The sequence below is a fragment of the Pongo pygmaeus genome, chromosome 10 (genome assembly GCF_028885625.2).
Source record: "Pongo pygmaeus isolate AG05252 chromosome 10, NHGRI_mPonPyg2-v2.0_pri, whole genome shotgun sequence".
NCBI classification, from domain to species: domain Eukaryota; kingdom Metazoa; phylum Chordata; class Mammalia; order Primates; family Hominidae; genus Pongo; species Pongo pygmaeus.
In genome coordinates this window covers 2596022-2612731 of record NC_072383.2, presented here as the reverse complement: position 1 = coordinate 2612731, position 16710 = coordinate 2596022, and the positions used below count along the sequence as shown (strand labels likewise).

The window sequence follows — 16710 nt, the reverse complement described above, 5'->3', positions numbered from 1 at the left end:
TGTTTCACTGTGTTAAAATACACATAACATAAAATTTACCATCTTAACCTTTTTTTTTTTTTTTAACTGTAGAATTCAGTGGTGCTAAATACATTCACACTGTTGTGAAACCACCACCATCCTCCATCTCCAGAACCCATTAAACACTAACTCCCCACTGCCCCCTCCCTCCAGCCCTGGGCGCCCACCATTCTGCTTTCTGTCTCTGAGAATCTGACTACTCTAAGAGACACGTATAAATGGAATCATACAGTATTTGTCTTTCTGTGACTGGCTTATTTCACTTAGCATAATGTCCTTAAGTTTCATCTACTTTGTAGCATGTGTCAGGATTTCCTTCCTTTTTAAGACTGAATAATATTGAACTGTATGTGTTGACCACATTTTAAAAATACATTCATCTGTCTAAGGCACTTGGGTGTGCAAATATCTCTTTGAGATCCTACTTTCAATTATTTTGGGCATATACCTAGAAGTGGGATTGATGGATGAGAGGGTAATTCTATCGTTAATGTTTTTAGGAACTGCCACACCATTCCCCACGGTGGCTGCACCATTTTACACTCCCACCCATAGTGCACAAGGGTTCCAATTTCTCCATGTCATTGCCAACCCTTATGATTTTCAGTTTTTTTGACAGCAGCAGTCCTAATGGGTGTGTCTGGGAGTGACTTCTGGGAATGGAGAGGCTGACTTGGCCGGGGTGGTCGGCCCTTCTGCTCCTTTCTCTTCTTCCCACCTCCAATTTGAATAGCCATCTTATGACCCTGGAGAGGAATCAGCACCAAGGCTGGTGAAGCACAGGAGAAGAGACTGAGTCCCTGACCCTTTTCTTGAAGGTACCTCAGCTAGCTGCCTCTGGACTTTTTTTCCATGGCTGAATAAGTCCCTAGCTTGCTTACACTGCTGAGTTGAGTCTCCGGTATTAGCAGCCAGAAGAATTTCCAAATGATGTGCCATCTAAATGAACGCAAACTACCCCCATCGCATGTGAACTTCAGAGACACCCTTTGAGAAAGAACAGCCCCCCTCCCACCCAGGCCTTGCCACCTCCCTTGCCCTCTGGAAGAACTTCTTCCTGAGTCCCCTCTTCAAAGTGAGAGGAGGAGCCCAGTACCTTGTGATCTTGAATATCCTCAGCAGCCGGACACATCTGAGCACGGAGATGCCCAGTGGGGACATGATCTTGGTCTCCACCAGGATGGTCTCCAGGATGCCACCACACACGACGAAGCAGTCAAAGCGGTTGAAGAGGGACACGAAGTAGGCCTGCAGGCCCAGGCTGTACATTTTCAGGAGCATCTCCGCCGTGAACAGGGCCAGCAGGGCCTTGTTCGCTGTGTCTGGCAGGCCCAGGAGAGGGATGAGATCCGAGCAGGGCCAGAGGAAGGCAGAGGGGGAGGCAGGGAAAGGAAATATAGTAATTATCTCCACTGGAAAAAAGATCCCCCATGACACCTCTCCCATCCACCTCGGCCAGAACGGAAGTTAGGGCCACGCCAATGGGAAAGGGCTGTCTCATCATAATCATAACAGACATTTACTGAGCATCTCCCATGCACTATAGGCTCAGCACACACAATCTCTGCTCCTCATAGCAGGCCTGTGGGGATGGCACCACCATCGTCATGCCCATTTTCAGAGATGAGAAAGGAGGTTCAAAGAGATGAGTAGCCTGTGCAGGCCAAACAGCCAACAGTTGGAGCCACACTGTCTGAGTCTGACTTCTCCACCACTAGACCCCCTGCCTCCCAGGACTCTGGAAAGCAGCTGTGGAGGATGGGGCCAGGTCTTCTTGACTGCCTAGCAATGATGCTGAGGCCTGGCTAGTGGGACCCTCGTCTAGGGGCCCAAGGAAGGATAATGAGAATGAACGATCCGTTGAAGACGGTTCCTTGTGCTCAGGCCCTATTCTCTTCTCTGCCTTTTTGCTCATTCCATCCTCACGTGTTCTGGTTAAGGCCACCTCGGGGATGCAGGAAGGCCCCCAGGTATTTAAAATCCATGCTGGGAAGTTGGCAGCCAGGGGTCTGAGATAGGCAAACAAGCTGCAGCCCCTTTCCTCATCACCCGGGCCCAACAGTGACTTCGGGGCAGGCTGATGGTGTGGGCCCAGTCAGGGGAGCCGTGTCTGTTTTTAACAAGGTAGTGCATTTTATTGTGGGGCTTTGGAACTGCCAGGCCCTTGGTGTCTCCAGCACAGCACCTGCCAAGAGCCCTGACCATTGGCTGCTTTCCCATCCACCTTCTGCCTGTGGTTATGCCCTCCCCTGGGCCTTGGGGCTGAGTTACCAGGAGGAAACCAGGGCAGAGCTGGGGCCGCCGCTCACCTTGGACTTCTGTGAGCCAGTGGGGCTGGTTGTAGTGCTCGGAGGCAATGGTGAGCGTGTTGAGGAACACCAGGAAAATCACCAGCCAGTAGAAGACATTAGACTTGACTGCGGCGCGGCACTTTCTTCTGCAGAACCGATTCCACCGGCGCCAGTAGCGGCTGGAAAGGGGACAGGGAGAGAAGGGTGGGGTTGGCTATGAATTCAGGTTTCCTCCAACCCAAGATGCAGCACCGTGGCTCTTCTTGCCCCTCATTGATCTGGCCTTGCTAGAGCAGCCCAATCTGGTGGCAAGGAGCCCAGCTTCTCACCCAGCTAACCAGGCCCTGCCGCCTTGGGGATGCCCCTGAACTCCTCCAAGCTTCAGTTCTTCCATCTGTGAAACGGGAAGAGGACCAACCTCATGGGGTTATTGTGGGGATGGATCAAATACCTTGTAATGCATCTGGCTGCTTTGAAGTTGAAGATGCTCAATAAATGGAAGTTTTTTTAAATTTTTGTAAAACGGCATTCTTAGAAATAGTGTTGTAAGCAATAAGAGCATTATCAGTAACAGTGGAGGAGGGGCCCAGTACCACATCAGGCACTTCTCATACCTTCTCTCCAATTCTTTCAGTAACTCTGCGAAGCACGCATTATCCTGATTTTTGTGGAGGAGAAAACTAGGGCCGGGGAGGTTGAGTACTCGACCAATATCACAACAGGCAGAGCCAGTTGTGGTTTTTTGCCCAGCCTCTTGGCCCTGACTCTGTGTGCTGCATCCATATGGTAGAACGGGTTCATCTGGAGCACAGGCTCTTTGTTTTTCTGGGTTATAGAATCTTTCCAGAATCTGATGAATGTTTAGATCTGCCTTTCAGAAAAATGGGCACACGCCCACACACACACCTTTACATGAGAGCCCATGCAGCACACAGACCTCTCGAAGCTCATCCATGCTCCACGGACTCTTCCCCATATCTTGGTTTAGGGGCCTTTGTCAGTGATTCTCAAACCTGGCTACATACAGAATTACCTAGGGAACCCTCCCCAAAACCCCACTGGTCCGCAAGCCCAACACCAAACCAATTAAGTCTGATTCTCTAGGGGTTGGGTATTTTTAAGGTTCCCCAGGTGGTTCTAATGTGTAATGATGGTTGAGAACCATTGGCTAAAATCCTAAAGAAACACATTTTAAGATTCTATGGTGGAGGCGTTTTCATTTTCCTGATGCAAAGAAAATATACAGCTCTATTTGGCTGAATTCAGTAGATGACATGGTTAATAAATGGCTGCACTGTGCAAGGAGAGAGGAACCACAGCTGGAGAGGTGCTGAGGAGGAGACTGCAGGGGCCATGCTGAGGGCTTGGGGAGGGGGAAAGGACATGATCAGGTTGGATCGGAACACCCCACAAAAACAGCCCCTCTGTCACCTTCTAGACCAGGGAGAGTATGAGGAATTCTCTTCCTGTTCTCCAGGTTAGAGATGATGAAGGCAATAGATATATTAATGGAAAAGATGACACAGAGCTGGCAGCAATTTTGGAGGCAGAATCAATAGTCCCTTGAGATGAGCGGATGTGCAGAATAAGAAAGACAGGTACGGAAGGGACTGCCAACATTTTTAGCTGGGGCGATTTGGGAGGGCGGCACAGAGGAGGGCCAGAGGACGGGGAGTACAGCTCTAGGCAGAGGGGTCAGCTATGAGAAAAATGGGGTGCTTAGCTCTGCACATGGCTTTGGGGCACCTGTAGGGCTTGCACACAGACCCACGAGGCATTGAAGATACAGCTCCTGCCTGGGTAATGAAGGCAGGAAGAGAAACAAAGTAGAATCCTGGTGATAAAGTCCATGAATATCTGTATTTTTCCATAAAATGATCTCCTTTCTATGTATCTCTCTAGTCTAGACAGACATTCCTCTAAATAAGCATGCAGAATCTGCCTCTGGGCAGAGATTTCAAACCTCACACTGCAGCCCATTAGTGGGTCATGAAATCTATTGAGTAGGTCATGCCTGGCACTGAATAAAGGAATAGAATGGAAAATATCACAGTGCGTTCATATCATAAGGAAACTGCTTTTTAAAGTAAGCAGTAGGGAAAAATATTTTTACATAAAACTTTGTTTCCGGTGTGTGTGTGTGTGTGTGTGTGTGTGTCTGTGTGTGGCATACTAAATCTGGATGTGAAAACCGGCCCTCCACTTCAGCACAAGGAAGCTGAAATGAGGTCCTCCATTCTAAATCAGAGTCCATGGCATGAGTCTGTTTCTCCAATCTTCCTGCCAGAGATGACCATCAAGCCTCAGCATCACCTCCTGGGTCAAGTCATGCTGGTGGTGGAGCAGCAAGCCCCATCTGTGTGAACCCACTGGTCTGTGAATGGCCTATTCCTTCCTAGCCCCCGGGCACGTAGCAGCACCACATGTGGGTGTGCCCCAGGGGGCAGGGACAGCTCTGTGCTGTGTGCACTGCCCTCAGCCTTGGTCCTCTACTTCCAGAGCAGAAGCCCCTCCAAACATCAGCAAACTCCAAGATGCCAACCTGGGCTGTTACGGATCCCTGCACCTACCCCCAAAATTGCCTCTTGGAGTAGCCTGACTTCATCCACCTATCTACTCTGTCATTTTTCTATCTATGGTCTGCAGAAAATCCTGTTACCAAGACTTTGCTCAATCTAGGATGAGGTTAGGAGAGTGAAGAGTAATCTAAGAAGGGTACTCTTTCTTCAGGACTGCAGGGAGAACTTAGTTTTTGGCCTGAGGAGCAGGGAGGGGAAAAAGGATTAATCCAGGCACTGTTCTGCTCTGGCTTGAAGGCCATCTCCAGTGAGGGCCACACCTTACATGGGACACTAGCCTACCACTTGGGGGAAAATCCACTACACAGGGAAGCAGGCCACCAGGTGGAAAATATGGTTTCCAATCTGTATACTGAAGAGATATCTGCACTCCTATGTTCCCTGCAACACTATTTACAATAGCCAAGATACAGAATCAACCTAAGCGCCCATCAGCAAATGAATGAAGAAAATGTGGTACATGTACACAATGGAATATTGTTCAGCTATAAAAAAGAATGAAATTCTGTCATTTGCAACAACATGGATGGAACTGGAGGCCATTATATTAAGTGAAATAAGCCAGGCACAGAAAGACAAATTGTACATATTCTCACTCATATGTGGGAGCTAAAAATTAAAGCAATTGAACTCATGGATACAGAGAGTAGAACGATGGTTACCAGAAGCTGGAAAGGGTAGTGGAGATGGTAAATAGGTGAAAAAATATAGTTAAATAGAATAAATATGATGTAATATTTGATCATACAACACAGGAGAGAAGGATGGTGACTACAGTCATGATAATTTATTGCATATTTTAAAATAACTAAAAGAGTGGAATTGGAATGTTCGTAACACAAAGAAATGATAAGTGCTTGACGTGAGGAATACCCCGATAACCCTGGTTTGATTTTTACACATTGTACACCTGGATCAAAACATCACATGCACCTCATAAATATATACACCTATTAGGGCCCATAAACATTAACAATTTAAAACGTTATGATTTCTAAATGCACTTTGGGATTCTTGCACCCCCAGACATCCTGCCCTGGATCTGAGGGAGGATGGTGGAGGGTGGACAGAGGGACAAAGGAATGAGACAATGAGTCCCAGATGGTCCTCTTGAGAGGTGACCTCTGAAGTTTGCCAGATCTTGATACTAAACAGTCTTATCTTGCAGGGCATGCCTCTGCTTTTTTCCTGTGATTGTGATTATTAATATTGTACAGTAATTTGGCAAGTACTTTTTTTCCCCTAAAAAATGAATTTTCAGGACAAACTCATATCTGGTCTTAAAGAGCTGACAGTGAAGTTTGCAAAGAACATGTTTTAAATAGATACAGTCTCAAGTTCCAGAAATCACTGATAATTGTTATTCAGAGTCCAAGGCAATCAAGGTTGCTTTCTTTGCGGTATGTAGAGCTGTCTTAGAGTGGGTTTAATATGAGAGCTTGATTATGTCCGTCTTTCCCCATGCTTGGGAGTAGTGGGTATGGGTGCTGTGTGGTCAGGTTGGTCCCATGGGTCTGGAGCTGCTCTGCACAGACCCCTGAGGAGTGGCTGGAGCGGACAGGATGGTGTCCCTCTAAATTGGGGTGCTCCTGAGCAGACCCATTTGGGAGAGTCACATGGATTTGGGCTGGGGTGGGGGTGGGGTAATTACTATCCAGAGAAAGTATTTAAAGATAATTATACACCTCCCACTCTTCAAAATATAGCTTTGCTTGACAACTGGTTTCCTGGCAACACTTCCTACTGTATAATAAATGTAATGGTTTATTAGAATGTGTAAATTTATTTGTGTTTACATATGCATGGAGGATACAGAAATCAAATGATAAAATAGGGAGGAGAAATTTGCTTGCTATTCATGTTCCCTTCATACTAACTGGAAGTCATTTTCTCTAGAAATAGAACCTTCCATATGTAGACACAGGAGAGAGGGATGGATACGAATGGGTCTCATCTACGTCTCTAAACTTTGGGATCATTGCTTTTAAACTTCTGCTCTTGCAGCCCCAGCTCCGCCTGCCCTTCTCCCTACACTGGGCCTTCCTCTTGCCTGTCCAGCTGCACGGCAAGTCCTCCCAGCTACCGGAAACTCCACCTTTGCTCCATCCTCTCTGTCCTGCCCTTCCTGTGGGGCTCACACTGAGTCCCAGCTTCTCCACGATGCATGCTTCTAGTCTTCTCAGCCTTGGCACTCTTCAGTGCTTACTGTCTGCATTACTCATTTTAGTTACACATCCAAGAAATAGTTACTAAACACTGACCATGGGCTAGGTACCAGATACTCAGTAGCTAGCACAACACTCACAGACCTCCTCTGTGTAAAATCTACACGGAGATACAGACCACTAAGTGAGCAGTCACAGCAGGGCCTAAGTGCTGGGTGGGTCCACAAGGGAGCACACAAAAGGACACCTTAGGCAAGAAGGGTCCCCAGAGGAAATGAGTTCCCATTTCCTTGTATTGTCAGTTACCTTTTATTTGTATGGTTCCTGCCTCTCCGCAGAGCTCACAAGACCCAGGAAGGAATGGGGCTGTGTCTTACACTTGGTTACAGACCCACGGGACTCAGCACAGTCCATCCTGCACAGAAACCCCTGGCTGATGGCATGGTTGAGCAGGAGAGATGAATTCTACGCAAATGTACTACCTCTCTCTGGAAGACAAGGCTGAAGATTCCCAGAGCTCTTGTGAACCAGGGCTGAGGGTGGAGGTGAGGAGCAGGCAGTGCTCCTAAAATAGTCTGCTTGACATGCAATGGTGGACAGGCATCTGGAATCGTAGACAACATCAAAATGATGGGCCCTGCAGGCTCCTTCTAGTGGCTAGAGTAAGTTTCCACTTTTTTTTCTTTTTTAACCAGAACCAACAACAAACACCACAGAAAATCATTAAGTTTAATTCTCTTGTAAATAAGTAACTTTACAAAGGACTACTAGAGATAGGGGCAAATTTGGATTTGTGCCTTGTTGCTGATGGTATGGCAGAAGTGAAGAGAACATTGGAAGCACATTTCAGTGAAGACTGGGCAAGCTAGTCCTCCCAATTTTAGAACCCCGTGAGGTTCACTTCAGAACTCCGTAAAGTTGAGATCCAGAAACTCCAACTTGTCTAATTAATCCCTTCAGGTTACAAAACACTTCCTGAATCATTTGTTTCATAACTGTTTACATTTATTCTGAACAGTGAGCTCCAAATGTCACAAATCTCTTACTTTAACTAATTCCTCTAAGTGAAAACCTGGATTACCAAGGGAATACTCTACTATGGCTGTAATCCATTAACTGGCCAAATTTTCCCGAAAGACTCCATTCTTATACTTCTTTAAAGAAACCGTGACTTTGGATCATTCTGTTTTGCAAAGGAAAAGGCCAGTTTGAGACTCAAATTCCATTATCTGTAATTGTTAAACTGTTTCACCTAACTTGAGAAAATGATTAGGAATACTTTGAAAATGTTGGTGGCATTTTCAATCTATTTGTAGCCTTTGATATTCCCTAAGCAGACACCATCAGTGAACTGCTGAATTTAGATTAGACGGCTGCTGTGTGGTACCTGCTCATGTGTGAAACCTCCAGGGCCATGTGGCCTTGTGTGGCAGCCGCTAGCAACATGCAGCTACCGTGCATGGGAAACACGGTCAGTCCAGCCTGAGATGTGCAGTCAGGGCAAAACACACACTGAATTTCAAAGACTTAGCACAAAAGCATGAATGCAAAATATCTCATTAATAATTTTTATGTGAATTACATATTGAAATAGTAATGTTTTAGAGATACTGGTTTAAATCAAAGAAATTTCCTGTTTCTTTTTATTTTTTAACCTGCCTACTAGAACATTTTTAAGAGTACATATGTGGCTTGCACTATATTTCTGTTGAATAGCATGGCTCTAGAGTTACGCACTCTGCGGACACACTAGCTACACACTAGGATGGCACAGTGATTGGCAGCAGAGCCCCTGGGTATGAGCTCTGACTCAGCCATCCTAGGGCCTGTGACCTGGGCCTCTCAAAGCCTCAGGATCCTCATCTGGAAATGAGTTCCAATGATAGTGCCAACCTACTAGCTGTACGCCTTTAGGAGAACAAAATCTGCTGTCTGCATTGCTGCGGTGTATTGAGGGGTGGCTGCAGAAGGAGAAGGCCTTCCCAGAGGCAGATGATCAGGGCTGAATGGCCAGCACGTAGCAAAGCCTCAGGGCCGAGGGAGACTCCAGAGGTTTACAGGCACCACTGCTCTTTCCCTCTTGTTCAAAAGCACAGCTTGCACCATAGATCACTGGATGAAAATAATGTTCCCAGAGTGTTCCAGGAAATCTCTAACTCGAGACACAAGTACGTAATTTTCCCTTCCATCCTCCGGATTATATTCATTCATTCATTCATTTATTAATTTATGATTTACTCACTTGCATGAACTGAGAATGATATTTTGGAAATATTTTCAAGTGTATTTTTAATCCCTTTACTCTTATTGTGTGGGGGCTTTGGAACTGTTAAAGTACAACATGCTTTTCCAGCTTTGACTGTCAAATTAGATATTTTGTTTGAATCTGTGTCAAGTCTATTGTCTTACTGGAGCAAGATCATTCATTTATTAATTACTCACTCACTCAGCAAATATCTATTAGGTTCTTGTTATGTACCAGCCACTTCTCCAGATGCTGGAGATAAAGCAGTAACAGCCAAGCATTACTGAGAGAGAGAAATTTTTTTTTATATTTCTGGAGCTCTTTCTCTGTAATAAGAGCTAGAGCGGATGGGCCTGACCCTAGATTTTTTACGTAGACGAGGTCTTGGTTTGAAAGAAACAGGAATTGGGCAAAAAGTCTGTATTTTCCAGTCCTAGTGAAATGGGAGAGAAAGAAGGTGTCAGAAGTGGAGCAAAAGGCAGACACCAGGGTCCTCATTTAATATTTAGCCCTTGGTCACCACACCTAAGAGGTTGGTGGGGGGTTGCTTTAGAAACACCCAGATGGCCACGGGGAGGCCCGGGGACATTGGGGCTGCTGGATTGCCTTGGCAGACCCTGGGAGAAGGTCAGCCCTTGGCTTGAAGCTTATCCTGGCTGTTACAGAGGGTGTGATGGGACACCGGTAGGCCAATGAGCCTGTCATAGTGCTGCTGCCTCCTCCAGCTCCTTCAGGGAGTGTGAGGGACCTGGAAGTGTCCACATCTTCAGCTGAGGTGTAGAGGTGCTGAAGTCAGTGGGCCAACAGAACTCAAGGGTCAGAGAGCAGAGGTGGAGATTTCAAGGCCGGAGGCAAGTAGAGGGCATGGACTCCAGCAGTGGATGCCCTAACCAGATGGACCTCAGCAGATACCAGTTCAGACAGCAGTTCAGCCTAGCCCCATGCAGCAGAGATGAGCAAGCATCCAGAGGGCTTGCATGGCTTCTAGGACCAGCCCTCATCATTCCCTGCTTCCTGGGATCTCAAAGTCCCTCTCCGCCATGTGTCCAGCTCCGTTCAAGAGAGGAGCTGGGAAAGAGGCTATCTGAGAGACAAACCACTTTACCTTAAGGGACTGTTTAAAATACAGCACTGGGCTACACTTACTCAGCTGGATAAAAATTTCTCTGTGCTCCTGCCATGTAGGAGATAGGGCTAGGGAATCAAGATTAGCTCAATTATGAAAAACAACCAATATTTTTTGGCACATACAAGCTTTGTGGGAGTAAATTCACATTCTCCCCGCACACATCTGTCCACTCATTCATTCCACACACATGTATGGATGTTCACCACTGGACAGGCACTGAGCTGGGTGCTCTGGAAATAACCCCTGGAGGCATGCAGGCAGAGCCTTTGGAGGCAGGGGACTGTGAGCCAGTAATCCGAGTGTGATGTGCTGAGTGCTGTGACAGAGGCATCAGCAAAGCACCAGGGAAGGGGGAGCTGAGTAACTCTCCCTGGACTTTGCAGAAGGTATTTTCCAGTCCCAGTGAAATGGGAGAGAAAGCAGTAACATGGAAGCAGTCACATCTGAGGGTCTGAACAGAAGTTTGAGTTCTCCAGATGAAGGCATGAGGGCATGGTGATCTAAGTGGAAGAATGGCTCCATGCAAGGGCCTCAACATGCACCAGGACAGGGAACATTTGGATAACTGCAAGAAGTTCCTTGTAGGGGGAACAAAGGTTATTTTCATGGAAGTGCAGAAAGTGAGGCTGGGAGGCAGATGGGGGCTGAGGACCCTGGATCTTTTTGTAGGTTCTGTCATTGTCAAGAGCAGTGACACAGATGGGTGTCATAATCCTATGTGCTTTCCATCATCATCAAAGTTCATATCTCACCATGTTCTATAAACATGAAGTAGGTCATGACAGTCACAAGGGTTCACTTTATGTTTCTTTTAACTGGACTTCATCTTAGAAGGGAGGAAAACACATTTGGTCTGACAACTTCCTAGGGACAGTGCTGCCAAAAAGATGGACAGTCCAAGATCATTTAATAAACATCAGCCACTGGATTATTTGTGTGATCCGAGCCATAAGCTTTTTCTTGATGGCCATACAGAAAGTAGTTACCCCCTTAGAAGAACAGCTCTTACCCTACTGGCAACTCGTAGGTATTACCGTGGGCCACCCAACAGGGTGGCTGAGGGCAGAGCTGGTGGCAGAAGGAAGGAAGAGCAGCGTGCGTCTCACTCACCTGAACTTTGACTTGGAGATCCGGTGGCTGAAAAAGAAAAAGGAATGTTACCAAAGGATGGACACACACGTGCATTTAAAAGATGTTCAACAGTCCCAGGGAAATTTGATGTTCCCCAGGTAATTTCGTGTGGGTGCTGGAAGGAGGCATGGTGTGAACTAGAACATCTTGGGAGAGAAAGAACCCTATTTATGTATTTGAATGTGGAGACTGAGGTCTGGCCTGGCTAGCATCTTCTAAGTATAGACAATCCTTGCTGCAGAGGGAGAGTACCAGGTCCTCAGGGTCTGCCTAGAAAGTTCTATGAGGTCAGGTTAGGAAGAGCTGTATCTTGAGAAAAGCTGCAGAGGAAGAAAAGGCCTCTCCTGATGACAAGAGGACCCCAACAGCAGAAAAATCACAGGCAAGAACAGGTCGGCACAGACCTCACAGCTGTCTGCCAGAGCCCAGCTAGAGTGGGGTTATGAAGGGAAGACCAGCTAAAGGAGCCAGCCAGAAATGGAGGGGCCACAACAGCCCCCACCCAAGAGCTGCAGAGGGGGCCTAAGGTGCCAGCCCCAGATTCCGAGGAGAAACCCAGGATGCTGACGGTCACACGCAGCCCTGAAGACCTGGGGACCTCTGGGCAGAAGCTCAGGGTGGGTGTGAAGGTGGCTGCCTGGAAGGGTCATTGAACAGGGAGGAGGTTCCATGGAAAGGCGGAACCTTCAAGGAAGTCCTGAGGTGCCCTAGTTCATGTAGGGAAGAGTCCAGGGGAGGCAGGAGGCTGGGAGAAGAGGGCAGGAGGAGAGAAGTGTAGAGGAGAGAAGGCTGAGCCAAAGAGAGAGAGACAGGGAGAGTGAGAGAATGTAAGCAGTTGAGACCATTAGAAGGCACCTGTCAGCTTGGCTTTGGTGCTAGGAGAAGGGCATGAACGCTGGGGATAGTGCAGGTGGTGACAATGTTCAGATGGACAAGCAGAAGGACAGAACGCAAGTTAGAGATGAAGAAAGGGATAGAGACAGTGGTGGAGCAACAAGGAGAGGCATGGGGAGGAAACAGGAGAAGGGAGTCTGGGAGGCGACCACCGCAGGCCTGAGACATCCCAGCGTGGCACACAGCGAGCTGTGTCTCAGAGCAAGAAAACGCCAGCCCCTCTCATTATTTCTTATTAAAAAAAATTAAGCCAGAAGATGTGACAGGTGGCAAAGCCATCGTGCATGAGATAATTACATCTCTGGGGCACTGCGAATCAGAGCCAAGTGCCTTTACTGCTCCGAACCGTTAGCTAATAACCTCATCCCACCCCCAAAGACTGCCTGTGAGGGCTGGAGGGCTTAATCACAGGTTAACAGCATGTGGGAAGGGGACCGGGAGCCCAGGACAGCATTGTTATTTACAGCCACAGTTTAACCAGCAAACAAATGTTTCCCAGCCGCTAATTGGGTGCTGGGGAACCTAGGTACTCTCTTCTCCAGCGGGGCCATGCTGAGCCCCAGACCTTCAGCGTCTTCCCAGGCTGCTTTTGGGTGGTTGTCTCTCCTTGCTGTTAACCATAAGCTCAAGTCGGTGACCACGTACTTCAGCCTTGTCACTCTGACTCCAAGCCTAGCCTGGCCCCAGGCCTTCTTTCAGAAACACCTCAGTAGTCCTGTCTGGGGTGCCCCTTGATGACGACCACCGGCCCCTTGTCATGAGGTGTTCTCTTGCTCACAGTGCAAGCGGGTCACAAGCGCAAGTGGGCTCTGAAAAGCTCCCCTCTGGGGAAACCTAACCCTGAGTGTTCGTCTCCAAGGGAAATGACCCTGGGAAGCAGGATTGGAGCTGGGGGTGCTGGGAAAGGAGGTCCTGCTTCAAGCACGGTCGTGGACTACAGGTCCTTCTGTGGCATCTGGGCACATTCTGAGCTTGAAATGGACAGAGCCTTCTTGTCTGCTTTGTTACAGGTCCAGATGGATAAGCCTGGGCACCACACTTGAAGACTGATTTTGTTGCTATTGTTGCTATCCTCCGGATTGTGAGCAGAATTTTAGGTTCACGGGGACCAAAACCTCATCCGCTTTTAAAGGCTGGCACTTTTGACAAGCAACCACCGAATGGCTAAGTTCCATGTCAGGCAGGCTCCTCTCCTTGCGAAGGGGAGGACACTGCTCAGCGGTGTTTGTCTGGAGACCAAGGAAAACTCCATGCCCGTGGGGAGCTGAGGTGAGAACTCTGTGACATCTGAACGCCTTGGTTCTTCCTGCTCCCTTTGCACACCTTGGAGTTAATGATAGGACCTCTTTGCCTCCTGGGAGGTGGCCCAGGGTTCTGGGCTGGAAAGGTGTTCCTGCAGTGAGAGGATGCAAGCCAGGAGCCCAGGTGCCTTGGTGCCATGGTGCTGGTCCACACCCTAGGCCGGTTCACTGTGGCCAGTGCCTCCCTGCTACTGATCTTCACAATCTCCAAAGAACCCTGAGAACAGCTGGGGGCTCTGGCTTCTCTATGCACAGCACACTTGGAAGGCTTCCTGGCTTTCTCCACCGTTGTTGTTCCAATGAGGCACAATTCCTACCTCAGGTTGAGCGGATTCTTGAAGAAGAGTGAGCAGGGAGAGAAGGCTGGTAAGGAACACAAGACCATCAGAACAGATCCACTGGGTGGGAACTGAAGTTCATGCAACCCCAGATACTTTCTCCACCTAGGACTCCAAGACAAACCTTCTGGGAGACCATGATTTTCCTTCGTGCTTTTCAGGTTCAGAATTAGAGACAAACTCCAAACTCCTTTTTTTCCCTAGTTACTCAGTTTGCATTTGTCATTATTTGAGACATATTTGAACTTCTTGAGAGCCATTTATATTTTCAGCCTCTCCCCTCTTCTTAGCGGAAAGAGTGCCATATGTTTACTACCTGCTGTGTAAAATAGTATTTCCCTGAATTGTCTCAAATTCGCCTTTAACATAAGTCAGATGGCACTGCAGTCATCATCCACATTGACAATGAGTCTGACTCAGCATCCTTAACTCCAGGACGTCCTCTCCCCTACAGCTGTTATTATTGGGAGGGTCACATCCTGCCCTTGCCATGGCATAGGATTGCTTCCACTCTTGGGTACTGAGCTCAGATGCTCCATGACTCTGGCCACAGCCTCCCTTTCTATGATCCCTCCTGCTCTTTCAGAGGACCCAACGTTTGTCCTCACTGGATCCTCCCCATCACTCACACCCTTTAACACCAGGCTTGACTACAGTCATGGCAATGTTGCCCACAATACCACAGACTTCACACCGCCTGGGCCTTCTGCTGTGCCTGCATGGCTAAGCCCCACCCTGGGTCACCCCGCTGTCTCTTTTTAGTGCTCTCAGGCTGCAGAGTCTGCCAAAAATATGGCTGACTGCGCATTTATGATATCAGTCTCCACCGTGGCATCAGTGCTGCCCAGCAACCTTTGAGCAACCTCTCGATGACTCACTGGTTTCAGTCTCTGTACTGTCCTTCAAGTTCCTGTGAACCCTGACCCTTGCTTTGGGAGATGAGATGGCTGAGCTCATTCGGAGTGACTCCTATCACTGACCCCTTCATCAGAGCCTGTTTCTGATTTTATATTCTCTATAGAACTGTAGGCTTTACAGAACTGGAAGGGACCCTTAGATACCACATGGACCTACAGTTTGCAGTTTCTCCAGGTGTAGAATGCTTTCTTCATATGAAATCTTGCGCCGCTGCAGGTGGTTTCCGCCCCCCACCCCAGCCTCTACTGAGACGTCAGTCCGACCCTTCTTTTTCCCAGAGGATGAGGCTGAGGCCCAGAGCAGAGTGCTTTGGCCAAGATCCCAGGGCTAGCTGGAGGGTGATGGGCACTAGACTCTGGGACTCCTCTTCTTTCATTTTCCAATTAATCCCAGGTGCACAGAAACTCCTCCTTCCTGAGCAAGTTCAGTGCCTCAAACTGTCTTTGCTGTCGCCCTTCTCCTCTTCAGAAGCAATGCCTTCCTATAAGCACTTGCTTCCCCTCCAGCTTGTTTCACCTCTTCCTGCTCTGTGACTTCTTCCTTGTCTTGAAGCTTGCCCTTGCCTTTATTACAATGAAGGCCAGCGCTTCCCACACTCATGCTACTCCTCTTCACATGCTCCCGTCTTCCTCCCTGTCCCGGCCCATTTCCACCCCCTCTCCCTCACTGAGACCGACTCCCAAGACCAATGCCCTGCAACCCTGAGGGGTAGCACCCCAGAACACACACACAACACAGCCCTTCTTTCCCTCTGCAGCCTGAGCTGCTGCCACGTTACCTTGCACCTGCATCAGGCTCTTGCGGCTTCTCATTCCTCCCTGCTTTTTTCCTGACGTCGCAGTGATCCTTCAGGAGCTCAAAACTAACCAAATCAACCTCCCACTCAGCTCTGTTCTGAATGCTCTTCAGTGACTTCTCACACTCTTCTGATACAGACCCAAATGATTAAGGGTCTGCCAGGCCCTCAATAACTCATGTTCATCCTTCTGTTCTCAGCTGGAATTTTAATTCTGCAAAGAGGTCTTTCCTAACCTGCCGGTCCAAATTAGAAACCTTTGTTATTAGCCCGACATTACACTTACTTTTCCTTCATAACACTTACCCCAATTTATAGTTGCCTATTTATTTGCATAGTGTCTCTCCCACACTAGACTGTGAGCTCCAGCACGATGGTGTCAATTTCCTCCCCTGTTGTGTGTCACCACCACCTAGCCTTAGCACCAAGCTGGGCAGACTGTTGAACGAATGCACAGATAAACAGCTCTGTCCTGAAATTCCTCCTCCCGCGGCTTCCAGGCTGGCGCTGCTTCCTGTTCTCTTAACATTCCTTTGTCTATTTTGCTTGCTTGGTCTTATTCTTCTATGTGTCCATTTCCCAAGATTCAGCCCTTGGCCTTGTTTTCCACTTCACTCTGAACAACCCCATCCTATCACCTCATTTCTGGTTTTCATCCCGACAACCTCAAACATGTGTGCCCACCGCTGTTCAGAGCTGAGCTTCGGACCTCTGTATCTCGTGGTCTCCATGACACCTGCAGGTCACTCCAACTGGGCTCCTGCTTCAGATTTCACTTCCGCCTCATTATCCTCTTCCCTAAGTGTGAAGGCTCCTTCCTCTTCATTACCTCTACCCGCCTGCCCCTGCTGCCATGAAATAACATGCTGTAGTTCTTTCCTCCCTTCCCCCAACAGGAACCA

The 16710-nt window shown here is 48.1% G+C and overlaps 1 protein-coding gene across 19 annotated transcripts in view; it reads right to left on the bottom strand.

Annotated features, from left to right (window-relative positions):
* The window catches only part of LOC129009980 (voltage-dependent L-type calcium channel subunit alpha-1C), a 716779-nt gene that overhangs the window by 125449 nt on the left and 574620 nt on the right, over window positions 1-16710 (bottom strand). For all 19 annotated transcript variants that reach the window (XM_063672311.1, XM_063672312.1, XM_063672327.1 and 16 more), the window contains 3 exons: window positions 11541-11567; window positions 2331-2491; window positions 1118-1343 (listed from right to left, as the gene is read on the bottom strand). In XM_063672311.1, the coding sequence (XP_063528381.1) occupies window positions 1118-1343; window positions 2331-2491; window positions 11541-11567 (414 nt within the window). The remainder of the gene's footprint in view (window positions 1-1117; window positions 1344-2330; window positions 2492-11540; window positions 11568-16710) is intronic.